A 15016-nucleotide genomic window follows, 5' to 3' on the forward strand; every position below is an offset into this window, starting at 1 on the left:
GCGGGTTTCTCTGCTGAATAATAATCGTCCGCATCGATTGCAGGAAACAGGGGTGAAATAGAAATGCATAAACTGGCATCCTAATTGCAACTCGAGTGAAACAATGAAACACCACGGGCCAGGAAATTTGAATTCGCGCCTATAATAGCGTCGTAAAGGATTCATATAATTAACCTGCCGCGGTGCTCTCGTATTGGCATATTATATTAATCACACCTGCCTCTTGCAACTCTGATGCTACAGAGGTGCGACGTCACATCCGGCAGAAGTCGAGCAACCAGGCAGAGCAGGCGGGCACGTGCATTTGCATAATACGAGACATGTTACTTGCAGAAACGCGCGAGTACTAAAGCGCGTAAGGAGGAGCGAAACGAGGGAAGACAGAGTGGAAGTCGCGACTAAAAAATGAACAAGAAAAAAGGTTAATAAGTGCAAGGGGTACGTTCGTTGCAAAACCGTTCTGGCAGTCGGGAGCTTGTTCTCGTTGCATGAGCACAATTTTCAAACGCTCTGGACCATGCCACGTAACATCGGAAACGCTCAAATTAGACCTGTGCCGATTTATTATATTCGCAAATTAGATCCGTGCGAATTTTTACGGACTCATTTCGGAATTTCACTTTCCAGCGAGCAAACGCGTTAATTATGTTAGATAAAGCAGAAGAGGAACATCATCGGCGTTCACGGGCGAGACGAACTATATTTTTAAACAAATGAAACCGAGAAAAATGTCAGCTAAAATGCAACGACAGCGTATACAAAATCGAACGGCGTTAAATTTTGAAATTTTTAACGGCGCTGTTGACATATATCGAAAGTTCATTGTACCAGAAAAATGTTCATGTTTTAAATATAGTTGTAACGAGGGTTACGTCAAAGAAAATATAAGAAAGAACAGAAAAGGGTGAACGTGTAGATGTGTTAAATGGAAAATGGAGTTCATCTGTTGAATTTTCAATGAGCAGGGTACGATGACAGTAGTGGCAGGACGTAGGCTAGAAAGCAAGATTAATCAGTCGTTTGAACGAAAGCTGCGGACCAGCTTGAATTAATTTCTTTATAATCGTGCGCTCTCAGAGATAATAACGTTCACTTAGGCCGCACACTTGTTAGGCTACTCTCGTTCCCATGAACTTCTTAGGCGCGAATGTAATTCAGTTGGAACCTTCTCCCGGCTGGTGGTTCCACGTTGTGTACCACGCACTGCACGTGCCGTAGCGAAACCGACTGCAAATTGGCCTGGCGGTGTAATTTGCATAGCCGCTGGTGCAGCGGCGCGCACACTGCACGCATACGCGACCGGTAATAATTAGCGATAATTGTCAGCGGTATTAAGCATCAATCGAACCACCGGAAATTCGGGTGCATTATCGATTAGGGGATGGGGAGAGGGGAGAGAGAAAGAGGCAAAAAAATGCGGTGCAACGATCCTGAAAAAAAGTTAATGCCCCGAAATTAATGATTCCTCTTTTATAAAGACTCGTATCTTCGCTGCATCAATCATTTTTTTTTTTTTTTTTTCGGCTTCTGTAATTTAGTATTACACGAGCTCGGCGTACAATGTAACTAAGCCCCGTACGAATCGTGTTATTACTTTATTATGGCGGAGAAAAACGAGTCGATACGGAAATTAAAGATTAAATGAACGTGCAAAGGGAATATGGAATGATTAATATTCATGTTTGTTGAATGTAAATTTCCCGTTGCTTGTCAACGTGAATTTACATTCGTTTATATGAGTATTATCGTAATAGCAGTATGTACGACTAATATTCATTGTTCGACTAATATTTTATTTCATATAAATTATATTTATACAATTAAGTTGATGAAATTTGTAGTGTTCGTGTTAGATAAAACGTCTGTACAAGACCCTGCATTAATGGATGATTGAAAATGATAATGAACAACTTTCTGTTCTTTCATATGTATACTCAATGACAGATTAGTTTGAACAAAAAAATTATATAGTCAGTTTAAAAATAGATATTTCTAATTCTCCGAAGATATGAATATATTTTCTACGCAGTCGACGGACAAGAAATGGTATGCTGTCAAATTAGTCAAATTAACGCTAATCAGCATATGCTCCGGAGTTTAATGACCTTTTCAAACTATGTCATTCTCAGTTCTAACGTTCTACACGTATACTTTTTTCTTCTACAAAATTGATTGTTAGCTTAATCTTTCAGCAAATAATACTTGAGAATAATTTTCGATGTAAACAAAATAAGTTGAACAAATTGAGTTTCTCTTATTCTTCAAACTTGGAAAGGTATGGATTTTCCTAATCGGAAGCGAACTATAGCGGTACATCAACAGAGGGTGTAAAAACAGGAAATCGACTGTACAGAGCTAATAAAAACAATAAATCCATTTACCATGCGTAAATGCACCGATAACACGCTTTATCGTTCCACGCCTTTCTTTAAAGGTAAGCCCACACGTACACCAAAACATGCACTACTACAAGCGTTCAAAGGAGTAGATGTTAGACTAATTAGTCACTATCTAATTCGACAGTAAAACACTTCGTCTCTAGATAAGTTTTGTGTCGTTTTTCGTCATATAGTAACGTGGCAATTTATGTATGCGAAATTGTTTGCTGAAACGACTCTACTGCAAAGCAATATTACATTAACAAAACTGCCTGTAAGGAGCATTTAATTTCCCTGCAATTATAAGACATTGAAATTTATTCTATTTTCATACTGAACAGTTTTTTACTCTATTTGTGTGCTTAACCGCTTCTCTACGTTGTTGTACAATATTTAACTGCACATAAAAAATAAAGGTGAAATTAAAAAGAAAGATATGTTTGAAGTACAATGAAATTTCGATTTATCGATGGTCTGTTTTGTAGCATTTTACGACCTCTTTTCTCATACAACATTTTTCGCTATTATAGTAGTGTGGACCCACCTTAAATAAATGAAAACGGCCCCACGAATTTCTAAACGGCCAATTCGATTTTTCCGTCACAGTCGCCGCAATGAAATAAATTTCTCACAGATCGATTGCCGATTGCTTCGAACAAATTGAACGTATACACGAAAGAGATATCCAGTCATTAGTTCTACAGATACTTATCGGTTCAGAGAACTCGGTGAACGTATAATTTCGTCGAAACTACAATCGAATGTTGTACGAAGAAATATACGACAATTTTCGTTCCGCCCATGTACGAACGTAAAAACAGATTAGACACTTATCAGCTCCAACTAAAATAGACGACTCTAAATTACTATTCTTTCAAACAAATGTGCTTAAGCGAGCATGCAAAAGATAAACTGCAAAGTTTGAGGAACAGAAATTCATGTTACGTGTTTATGACCAAAATTGGTACAATTTAAAATAGTGAAAAGATTCCGAGAATTTAAAAACACCAATATATTATTTTGAACTGACTAAAATTATTACGGTTTCTTCACAATCGACGTACGACATATTTTTATTTTGCATGAAGGTCCGCAATCTATGTTTCGTGGAATCGAACAGAGTATAAACTTTCCAAGGACATAGATGATGATTCAGGAATGATTACGGAAGCGAAGGAAAAGATGAAAATCCCGTTGACACGAGCGTCCCAGTCGACAGATCCTGCATAATCGCGCAGAAACTGCGATAAGCAAAGCATTTAATGCCGGTTACTTGAATCTCCCGGAATTCGATGACTCGATGAGAACGATGTAAGCTGAAGCTTCGTCGCTGATATACAGGGGAGTACCGTTTCGAACACTGTCAAGGTCTAAACTGTTATACTGGAATTCCTCGACAAGTCCTTTAATAATTCAGAATTTTTGTAAAATTATTCCTCTGACAAAAATTATCTTTATTCAGTTTGCTCGATTGGCTCTAACTTGGGATAAAAATCCCACTGAAAAACTGTAGGAACTTGCAAATAATCAAATAAACAAATAATTGTTTTGATATGTTCGCTATTTTGTGTGATGGCCTGCTAATGTTTGTCCTAAATTGCGTAAAATCCGTATCACCAGTTAGAATAAAGGATGTCATGAACCTACGCCTAAAGACATTAAAAATATTAAAAACGACAGATATTAAACGTACAACAGGGATGGGCATTTTTGTCACAGTTGGGACAAGACCGTCCCCACCATAGCGCCCATTATCCCCTTCCATTTAGCGCCGTTACCATGAAGAAAGGACGCGCTTCGCCTGACGCGTATTGCTACGACGCCGCGGTGTATTGCTACGAGCGGGCAACGAAGACGCCAGCGAACGCGACGAAGGTGCGCGCTGCATGAAAGAGTGATTGGTGGGGGAAGCTAGCGTTTGAGGGGCCCCTACCGTGCCCATCCCTGACGTACGGAGCTCCCACCGAAAAGAAACATTACCAATGGATACTCAACGAGGCAGAATGTAAAAGAATTTCTATAGTTTCTGCGTTGAGCATCGCAATCGTTACGCGATTGTAAGATTAGTCGATTACCGTTCTAACGCCGCGTACATCGGGACGAAACTTGAACCATTTCAGACTCTATTCAAACACCGTCATGCAATATTTGCGAGACATTAAAACCCCGTTATCAATTCCAAGGCGAAATACCTTCGAGGAGATCGTTAACGAAAAGAATTCGCGGCTCGCTGTGCAGGCCTCGCGATTTCTAGATAGTCGCGATAACGCGATCATCGCGAACGCGAATATTTTTTTTCTTTTTCCACGTTGCCGCCGGGAGAGCGAGCGATGCGCTGCTACGACGACCTAGTACATTTCCTCGCGGCTGGTTACTTCCTTTATTTTCTCGCTGGCATCCGGTCGACGCGCTCGCGATTTCCGGAAGCGGGTAAGGCGAGAGGCGAGCAAACTTCATTCCGAAGGGGCCTTGGATCCGCGCCGAGCCGCACCGCTTACAAATCGCGAGGATCACGTGCGCGTCGCGCACACGTGACTCAAGAATTTCGAGGAACGCAATTCTATAGTCGTGTCGCGGAAACTCTCGGCTTAGGACAACGCAATCGGATTGCTAAATTAACCCTCGGCCCTCCGAATTTCTTATTCGGCAATTTCACCGTCGTTTCGAGCGTTTCTTGAGAAACAAACTTTCAGGGACTGTTCCTTAACCAGTGATTGACTATACTCTTCTCAACCCTTGCAAAGCATTATGTTCTCTATATAATTTTGAACTTTCTTCATTAAGTTCAACGTTGATCTTGTAGGACCTAAATGGTTCGAGTTGGCTGTCAAAAAACTAAAATCTACCTGGAACCTTGGAAACTCTGGGTCAAAGTAGACCCACCGTAGAAAGGTTAAACTAATCTTCATCCGAACACCCCCAACTTGACCTAATACTAATAGTTAATTTGAACTGGTTACTGAGAAATTAAATTCCGGCTGGAACGTTTGCAACTTTGGAATAAAATGCACTCGAGTGTCATGAAATAATTTATCCTGCACGTCTCCAAGTTGATTTAACGTAAACAGCTAACGATTTCAACAATTGTTCAAAACCGTTATTATCATTACTTATTATTTTAAAAATTAAAATTCAATGGCACGTTTGTAACGCTGGGTCAGGTTGGATCCGAATCTCGTTATCTAAGGGTTAAAGTAACTTTTTCTGTCTTATGATGTTCTAATAAGCAATGGTTTGGCCAGGTCATTGAAAAATTAAAAGGTAGTTGGGGCATTCGTAACTCTGGGCAAAGATGGTGTCCCCCCATCATCCACGAGATCAAATAATTTTGTTTCGAACAATTTCACGTCGCGACCTAATTTCCTATGTACCAGACTGGAAGACGGAATCGAGGCAAAATACTGAGATCCTGAAATCGGGGGACCGGTCGCGTGATGTAAAGCACTTTCTGATAGAGCTCTTGCACTTACGTGTTGGACGCAATCCGTTGCTCGTTGTACCTCCGATGAAAGTCAAGCAGTTCCTGCACCAGACCGGTCTCCACCATGGCATCGACCCTGCTATCCAGCCGCTCCGCGAGGACTATCTGCAAGAATTTCGGAGAAAGGAGGCTCGAATTAATTAACCGATCTGTATGGACGAGTATCGCCATTCCAGAAACGCTCCCCTCGTCGACTGCTTTCGACATATCCTTGACCGTCTTTCAGTCATTTACTTATCGCTCGGTTTCGATATTGATTTTTTTCCGCCCTGTCATTCGTTTAATACGATGCGACCGATTTTTTCCCCCATTATCCGCCTATTCACAGGTTCGTCTTCCTAAAAACTGAAAATAAACCCGCAAGGGCCGACCGTTATGCTCTGTAATAGACCGTGGAAAAAGGTTCAATGCTTTAATTTAACCTACCGCGGTCGAATGACCGGTTTTTTGTTTCGCAATAATTGTTAATTTTCAAAAACTCGATAAGGATTTTTAGAAACTTTTAATCTGGAATGAAATAGAAAAAGAACGGGATATCATTCACCTTAAATGTACCGTACTGGATACGAAGCAACATGTATCAGGCGAAATGAATAATTGTTTCTATTGTACCAGTCATTGTTGAAACTATAATTGGAAAGTAAGGGAACCAAATATCACGGTTGGAAATTATCCTGTATGGTAATGATAGATCTTTAGTTATGGATACTGAAAATTTTCAAAAAATGCAATATTATAAAGTTCCTTAGAATTGAGTACGATTTTTATTTATTTCAGGTGTGCAAAGGCCACTGCTCCATAATGGACACAAAGCATAATGCATCGGCTTAACGAACGATTGTTTTTATTGTACCAATCATAAAACAATAATTGGAAAATAAGGGAACCAAATATCACGGTTGGAAATTATCCTGCATAGTAATGAGTAGACCGCGGATCTTTATTTATGGGTTCCGAAAATTTTCAAAAAATGCAATAATATAAAATTCCGAAGAATCCAGTACGATTTTTATTTATTTCAGATCTACAAAGGTCACTACCACTGAAAATTAGATTTTATTTGTGTCCACTTTCCTAAAACTTGCCTACAAAAATTGAAAATTGCGTAAACATCCGCGGTCTAGTAATAAGATTCGTCGTACTGTTAATTAGATTTTGGGTATGCAACATTATTGATTTAAAAGGCAGAGGCCTCTAACGATTCTAAATCGGAAAATTGTCTAGCATTGTTCGTCGCGTACGTTTGCTATACGGTTTCAAAGTAAGTGCAGCGACTAGTATGCACAACCCGGAAGATTTGTACGACATTCCGAACTGATTGTGTAAGCGAACGTGCCACGCAAAAGTGGTTCAAAAAATTCAGGACTGAGGATGAGAGACTCGAAGATGAGCTGTAAGAAGGGCGTATCATTAACGATGATGATTTGCGAGAGGCTGTTGGCTAAGGACCAAACACAACACACAAACTACTTGCCGCAGGATGTTACACGTTCTCGATGGAATTTTGACAATCGTGGAAAAATATATTTGAAAATCACCAATCAACTACAACAATGCGATTTATACAAACGAACGCAACGCGAAAAGGTTGAGCTGGAAAATATTTAAAAAATTTCTAGGCCAAATTGTCATTCGCCTTCTTCATTTTGGCATTTCCACTAACGAAGTGGCCGAATTTTCACTGAGTGTCGTTTATTTCGGTCCAGGAGAGTTTATTATTTTTAGGAAAAAGAATACTCTTTTAAACGAAAAAACGGTGCTCGGAAAGGCTGTCAAAAACTGTCAAAAGAAACATTTTTGTCAGATGATTGATTTGAATGGTTAATAGTACCAGAGTTTAAAAATTTCAATATTTTGGTTTAGCACAAAATGCTTTTGCTTTATTAATTCAGAATACATGCCATTTGATTCTCGTTAAAATGATTTTCGCGGATTAATTTCGTGATCGCTCCATTGGAAGCAACGTCATTATGATCGCTCCTCGCATTTCCATCTCGACGTGCTGACAGAAATTCATGAATAGATTAAAATGCAGCTCACTGAATACACGATAATGTGGATAATCATTGCATATTAAAAGCATTATTTATAAATTGCATTTATACCAAACGCTGCTGCATGGAATCCGTTAAAACGCGTGAAGAATTTCTCTATATTATCTGTCCGACGATAGCACTCGTTGCTAGAAACGTTTAAAGAAAAATGAGATACAGTTCAGTTGGTGTGTCGATGTCTTTCTTCAAAGAGACCATCGAAAACTTGAATCAACAAGTGAAACCGAGGTTTCTCTTCGACCTCCGCTTTCAGTTTGTAATTTGTTTTGTCTTATTTGTTTGATATCACGTGTATGTGTCTCCGACACGTTTCAATACTAAACTGATACGTTAGAAAGTGAGGACACGTGTCGTATGCATACACGGAAGATATTCTTCGCTGGATCGAAGCTTGATTTTTAATGTAAAATCAACAGACAGCGAAGAATAGAATTCGTAAAATTTAGTGAAATACAGGATTTCGCGACTGCACTTACGTTATTACAACTGGGAGAAAGTGTTACGTGCAACGAGTCTCCCAGTCGTAATTACCGATTGAAAATTGTTACGAAATCGTTCATGTGTTTCAGCGAATCTCATAGATTCTATTCACCACTGTAGTAGTAATTCTTATAATCTTCCATTGTACTTTTAAAACCCATTTTTCTCATACACAATTTTTCAAATATTTAACATGTTCGCCAACGTAGTTACGCACAAACGTCTCATAGATTCTATTCAGTACAGTAGTAGTAATTCTTATAATCTTCCATTGTAATTTTAGAAACCATTTTTCTCATACACAATTTTCCAAATATTTAACACGTTCGCCGCCGTGGTTACGCACAAGCGGATTTTACGACGTCATTTTTCACGTAAAGAGAGTCTAATTCATTTGGTACGGGTCGTTATTTAAAATTATAACGCACAACATGATATTAGGAGGATTTATAACTCTCCTGTGATAATGCTTGCTTTCATATTTCAGAAGATACAGTGCATTTAATACGACGTTGTGTAACCGGTGATTTATGTATTTATAACAAACGCGAATAGATGAAATACGAAACCGTGGGTACACAGAATTCAAGAACATTGATACACTGTTTTCGACTTGTTCGAATTGTCGATGAAAGGGACAGATTTTCCTATAATTAACTTGGACATTTTACATAAAGAAAGAATCTTGTTTGTGCTTCGGTCATAAAATCGGCTCGGGTTCTCAACTCCAAGTGCCTCGCATGAAAGTGAAACACTTTCGAGCAATAGTGCAAGCAAGAAGGAAATAATAATTGTAAGACATTGACGTTGGAACGAACAAATGTCGAGTCTTGCTTTCGCGTACAGATCATGGCAGCACCGAAGGACACATTGCGGTTCGAGGTAATTCGTCCCGTTAAAAGGGACTCGAGACATCAATGAACTATGCGAGTTGCGTAAGAGTTCGAAGGCTAGCTGGCATCATTAGTGGCAAAAATTAGGAAAGAACGATACCCGTCGGCATCGGTGGCCTCTAACAAGTTTTGAAATTAATCCTCTTCTCTGTTTTTGGTCCTCTCTCTTTTTTCTCTCTTACCCTCGTTCTCTCTTCCGCCCCTTTGCTGCTAACAAGTTTTGAAATTAATCCTCTTCTCGGTTTTTGGTCCTCACCCCCTCTCTCTTTTTCTCTTTTTTTTTCTCTTTCTCACTCTTTCCCTTTTGGTACGGACTCGCTAATAGCTGAAACGCGTTAGGAGAGTTCCGTGTCCTCGAAATCGTCGACGTGCAAAATCCGACCGGTCAGGTATCCATCGAAGGCGATAAACCGCTCCGACGTGACTCGGTTCTCGAGTGCCCGTTAGGAACAAACAAAAAGGGTGTCATTCGTTAGAATATTTGCGGGAGCACACGGGTGCTAACAACCTCGCGTACCAGAGACATCGGCGGAATTGATCGAATCGATTCCGCGTGGGATCGGCAACAGCTGATTTCTTCCCACACGATCGAATTCCTGGCGCGTCACTTTCGCCGTCGTCGAATTTCGAGATTTCCGGACGACAGTGTTAACGTGGACTTTTGAATTTCACTCGATAAAGTGCCAACCAATAAAACAGCAACATTATTTTTATGTGCGTATGGTTTTGCTCCGCGTCACAGTAAAACATTATGAAACATTCAGTGATATCAGACGACAAGCATTCGAGGAAAGTATGTAGGCATACCTCAAAAATACCTTGGGAAAAAATCCTTTACCTTTTTCAGGAAATTTGAATAGTCCATTTTTTCAAAATTCTAGGCCAGCATGTGCCCTTAACGCGGAGCTCTAAAAGCGACTATTTTGCATTACTTTATAAAAATAACAAGAACGTGCTATCCACATTTTCAGTAACATTTTGAAAATAGCATATACCCAAAGAAATAAATTTGCTAAATAATTTCTCATGTAAGCATCTTTGGAATCTTAATAATTTTGAATTAGAAATACTAGAACCCGCCATTTTGACGGATCCGGTAAATCTGGTGTTAAAGCGCTGATGTCAAAATGTGAATTCGCATAAAGTTACGTGAGAGGATTGCCTCTCGTAATGATTGCCGGCGTTGACCTCAAAACACGTCCGAATATTTGTCTAGGTGACACTGATTTCCCTTTATCAAACAGACGTGGCTGAAGTTTGAAGGGAACGATCTCGAGTCGATTAGAAACTCCGATGAAACAAGCAAATTAAACAGGCGAGAACGTTAGAAGGTAACGAGACAAAGGTTTCACAGTGTGGTTACACGAAACGTGGAAAGTGTGTGCCCAAAAGTTAGCATCGACACGTCGAAGGTAAACACACCGGGTTTAGGCATATTCCTCCTCCATTTTACGCGTTCCTCTCTCTCTCTCTCTCTTTCTCTCTCCTCCTTTTGTTTTCAATGGAGGACCACCGACGTAGTCGTGTTACGTCGACATTAATAAGACGCGTAGCATTGAAACTGCTCGATAATCAGATAAACTTGAATGCCAAGTCGAGGTAACTATTAATACACCGATAGCTAATGATATCGCTTGATCGATTTCGTTCCTTTAGGCAGTTTCCATGAACTGACACCAGAGAACGGAACAATGTCCACTAGCATGTATTCAGGAAGCTTCGACGGCACTGAAATATTATTAGCTTGAAATTCAACTTGTACGCAAATTTTTAACCATGTAGTGAAACCTGGATCGTACAACTTTTTTCAAAACATGTTTCCATAGTGAGAAGTTCCAGTGAGAATAAATGGAGGCCAACTCTTGAAAGCTATGACGGATATAGTTACACTAATTACATTGTATGTATTCGCTTGCGTGTAATAATAATTAGACTCCGAATTTCATGACAGAAATGAGTAGGTGGGATTTAAAATAGTGAAAAGATTAAAAGACTTTATGGATATATTATAAACTGGAATTGCTAGGAATTATACGAGCAAATAAAAAAGTCACTTTCCAAAACTTTTTTATTTCAGCCTGTTATGAAAATTTAAAATGTGCGTTTTGTAGATCTATGTTAGTTGTACACATACTAAAAATTCCATCGAAATCGGTTGACACGGATAAAAACGGCGAAAGATGTTAGAATCTGTGGAAACTGACCAAAAATCGTGAAAAACTACGATTCCCAACCACTTTTGACTATTTGTAGCTCGTGCGCATATCAATCGATTTCGATGAAATTTTCAGCTTGTGTATAACTAACATAGATCTACAAAACGCGTATTTTAAATTTTCATTACAGGCTCGAATAAAAAAGTTGTCGAGAGTGCCATTTTTATTTTTTCTCATGTAATTCTTGCAATTTTTTCAAAATCTTTTTTGTACATCGTTTGGAAAACCAATTCTTCTAATTGCTCAAAAAAAAAAAGTCAGGTCGTTTGATCCAATCTGAAAAAAGTTATACTGTTTTAAAGGGCGTTTGAACACTTTCGCGAGCCTGTGTTTATACACTCTATTCTCGATATATGTCTCGAGTACCTGGCCGATAAAAGTCGCCGAACTATGCTCACTACCACGGGGTATACCCTGTGAGGTGCCTCGGACACCCAGGAGTGTAAACATAATACGGGTACCACGTTCAGCGTGGATCCAAGAATAGTGTCTCCTATATATGTCGCTGACATATATCGGGAAAACACTCGCCACCGAGGACCGCGCTTCGCACAATAAAACAAGCCACTGAAGGGGTTAACAGGCGAACCGGAATATTAAACAAGCTCGGCTGATTTCGTTGATAAAAATCGTTGGGATAATTGTGATGGTCGGTCCCTGGACAGAAGGCCCGGTACCTGTGTCACGCGGGGGTCTGATATTTCCCTTTGTGCGGCGACTGGTTCGTTCGAATCTCGTGGGCAACGCCGCGAGATCAAAGGAGGAGCCTGGGACGGTCGATCCCGAGGCGATGCTGAGCCGTTAGCTAAGTCCCCAATTAACTCGCTGACACGAGAATTCGTAGAAAAAACGAGTCCCGGCCGAGATGATCTGGCGTCGGTGTTCGCACGCAAAACAACTCCTCCTCGGCGAGGAGAGGAGAGGAGCAGGTCCGGCTATCTCCGGTAAAACCATTTCTCACGCTCGTTCCTCCGCGTGTATAAAACGCGACCTCCGCAACTCGTTTCGGTCGCGTTCGCTTTAAATCGTATTTAAATGCCGACGGGGGCTCGCGGGTTTCTACACGTGCGGGCCCGAGACGGGACGAGAGAGCCTCGTCGCCGCGCCGAGCCGCGCCGCGTTCATTCATGGGCACCGTCAATGACGCAAGATCCACCCAAGTCGGTATTTGATGACCACACGGTACATAACGCTCGACGTGCCACAACTACATTTCACTTATCATGTATAACCTAACCCATGTGTTCCCCGTAGCGGGAGGGGCACGACACGTCGAAGAAGAGAGGGAGAGGGGAGGGGGGAGGGGAGGGGAGGCTGTGATACGTGGCGGCAGGAGAGGGGCAGGGTGGCTACTGCAGGAGGGAGAAGGAAGGCAAAGAAAAAGGAACAAAGAGAAACGTGAAACTCGTTCATGGTTTCATTGTCAGAAATTTTACGGACAGGCATGCGGACACGGATTTTCGAGCATTTTTTCTGACGTTGGCCTTGAAAGTCAGGAGACAGTGAACTGTCAGACTGGAATTTTTGTGAGGCGATCGTAGGTTAGTGGAATGGGCTGAAATAATACGAACAGATTCTTGAACGAGTTTAGTTGATAGTTTTCGCTGACACGCAGTCGCTTTTGTCACTCGTGTGGTTGAAACGTTTGCTAATTATTAATTGCTAATTACAGTACGAATGGCTGCGTAAGTAGCGCTGCAGACAGGTAATAAAACCTGCGACATGCTCTGGTGACGATTTAACGTTGATGAGAGATATGTGTGGCCGTGAAAGTGTTAAAATTGGACTGAATGACGAAGTTTTTTTTTTAAGTTAGGATTAGTTTTCCTAAATAGAAAAAGAAATTTTCACAAAATTCCAATTGGTTGGAATTATAGAGGGAATATTTATAGTGCGGTTGTGCTTTATACAACTTTTTCATCTGTATAGATATGTGTCACTTCGATACATTCTGAAAATTTCATACTTTCTATTTACATATATACTTTACACTTAATCTGATACTTTTTTTCTGTCTCTAATAATCTAGTTGGGGAAACTAAAATGTAGAGGATAGTTACACTGCTTGAATGAAATTACTGCAATTAAAAAAAAAATATGTATTAGTGTTAGTTATCTACTTGTGGAATTACATTAAAATTGAAATTACTGCAATTAAAAAAAAAATATGCATTAGTTTTAGTTATCTACTTGCAGAATTTCATTAAAATTGAAATTCGACGAATAGCGAAATTTTGTAATTATTTTCTTGGAGTTAAAACAAAGAATATATGAGTTGACACAGGAAAATTGCACTGGTAAGTAGTATAGATGTACATATATATATATACACTACTTACTTAAAAACCGTTTTATTTAAAACGGACAGAATTTATCACCGGACCAATATAACAAAAAATGCGAGCAAAACGTGGTTGGATTGTCTAGCAATTAGAGAGAATTAAATAATTATGACCACTATTATAACACATAAAATTCAGTGATGATCGTATAGTCCACACGCGATGGACAGGAAGCGAGAAAAAGAGAGGCAGCGACGCCGTTAAGGTTTTGCGAAATTTGTAGGTGTCCGAAAGGTTTGACAGTGATGCGAGTACGAATGGCCAGTTTAATAGTAAGTAGTGACAGGTTTGATCCTCCTTCTGATTAGCCCTTCAGCCATGTCAGAGTAATTGCCCCTTTGTGGTCAACAACTTTGTTTCGATTAAATGAGGAAGCGATGACCGACTGTGGAAGTTATCATTGGAACTTCAACCTGTTCGGAAAGTCCGAATAAGTCGTTTAAATACAGTCAAACCTGTTTTTGTGCGGTCCTTTTCTATGCGATTCTTTTTTTGTGCGATTTGTTTTGTGCGATTTTTTATACGCGGTATAAAAAGAAGACGCGCGTTTTGGACTACGACGAGTAGAATTGAATTATATGCATTTTGAAAATTTCTCCATGTTTAAAATGAGAAATTAAATTTTTTTAAAATGTTTCCATGTGTAATTTAATTATTTATTTTGTTTGGAAAGCACTTTCTCGCTATTTCGTAAATCTTTGACATATTTTCTAAGTGAGACTTTTTCTCATGCGGTCCCTCTCCACCGCATAAAAAAATTTTCTTTAATATGTTGTAAAAAATGATTTGTTATAGCTATTTATAAACTTTCTGAATATTTTTTTGTGCGGTCCTTATCTACCGCACAAAAACAGGTTTGACTGTGCATTTAATAAGTCACTCTTTAATCCCACACAATTTAAAAAAGTTATAAAGAGTCTGTAATCCGCCATTGCGTTTTTCCGGTATTTCGTGGGAAACGATTGGGTACTTAATACAACCACATACAGTGAATTCTCGATATATGTCAACAACACGGGTTTTGCCAGCGTCAAGTATCGCCAAGGAGACATGCCCAAACGGGGTTATGTTTACACTCCTCGGCGTCCAAGGCCTCTCGTGGTATTTCCCGCGGTAGTGGGGATAATTCCGCGACGTTTATCACCCAGGTCTTGGCGACATATATAGAGAAC

General features: G+C 39.9%; 1 protein-coding gene across 2 annotated transcripts in view; it reads right to left on the reverse strand.

The window, feature by feature from the left end:
• The window catches only part of LOC143356448 (tRNA dimethylallyltransferase), a 148348-nt gene that overhangs the window by 14573 nt on the left and 118759 nt on the right, over positions 1-15016 (reverse strand). For both annotated transcript variants that reach the window (XM_076792155.1, XM_076792156.1), the window contains exon 5: positions 5849-5964. In XM_076792155.1, the coding sequence (XP_076648270.1) occupies positions 5849-5964 (116 nt within the window). The remainder of the gene's footprint in view (positions 1-5848; positions 5965-15016) is intronic.

The sequence above is a fragment of the Halictus rubicundus genome, chromosome 8 (assembly GCF_050948215.1).
Source record: "Halictus rubicundus isolate RS-2024b chromosome 8, iyHalRubi1_principal, whole genome shotgun sequence".
NCBI classification, from domain to species: domain Eukaryota; kingdom Metazoa; phylum Arthropoda; class Insecta; order Hymenoptera; family Halictidae; genus Halictus; species Halictus rubicundus.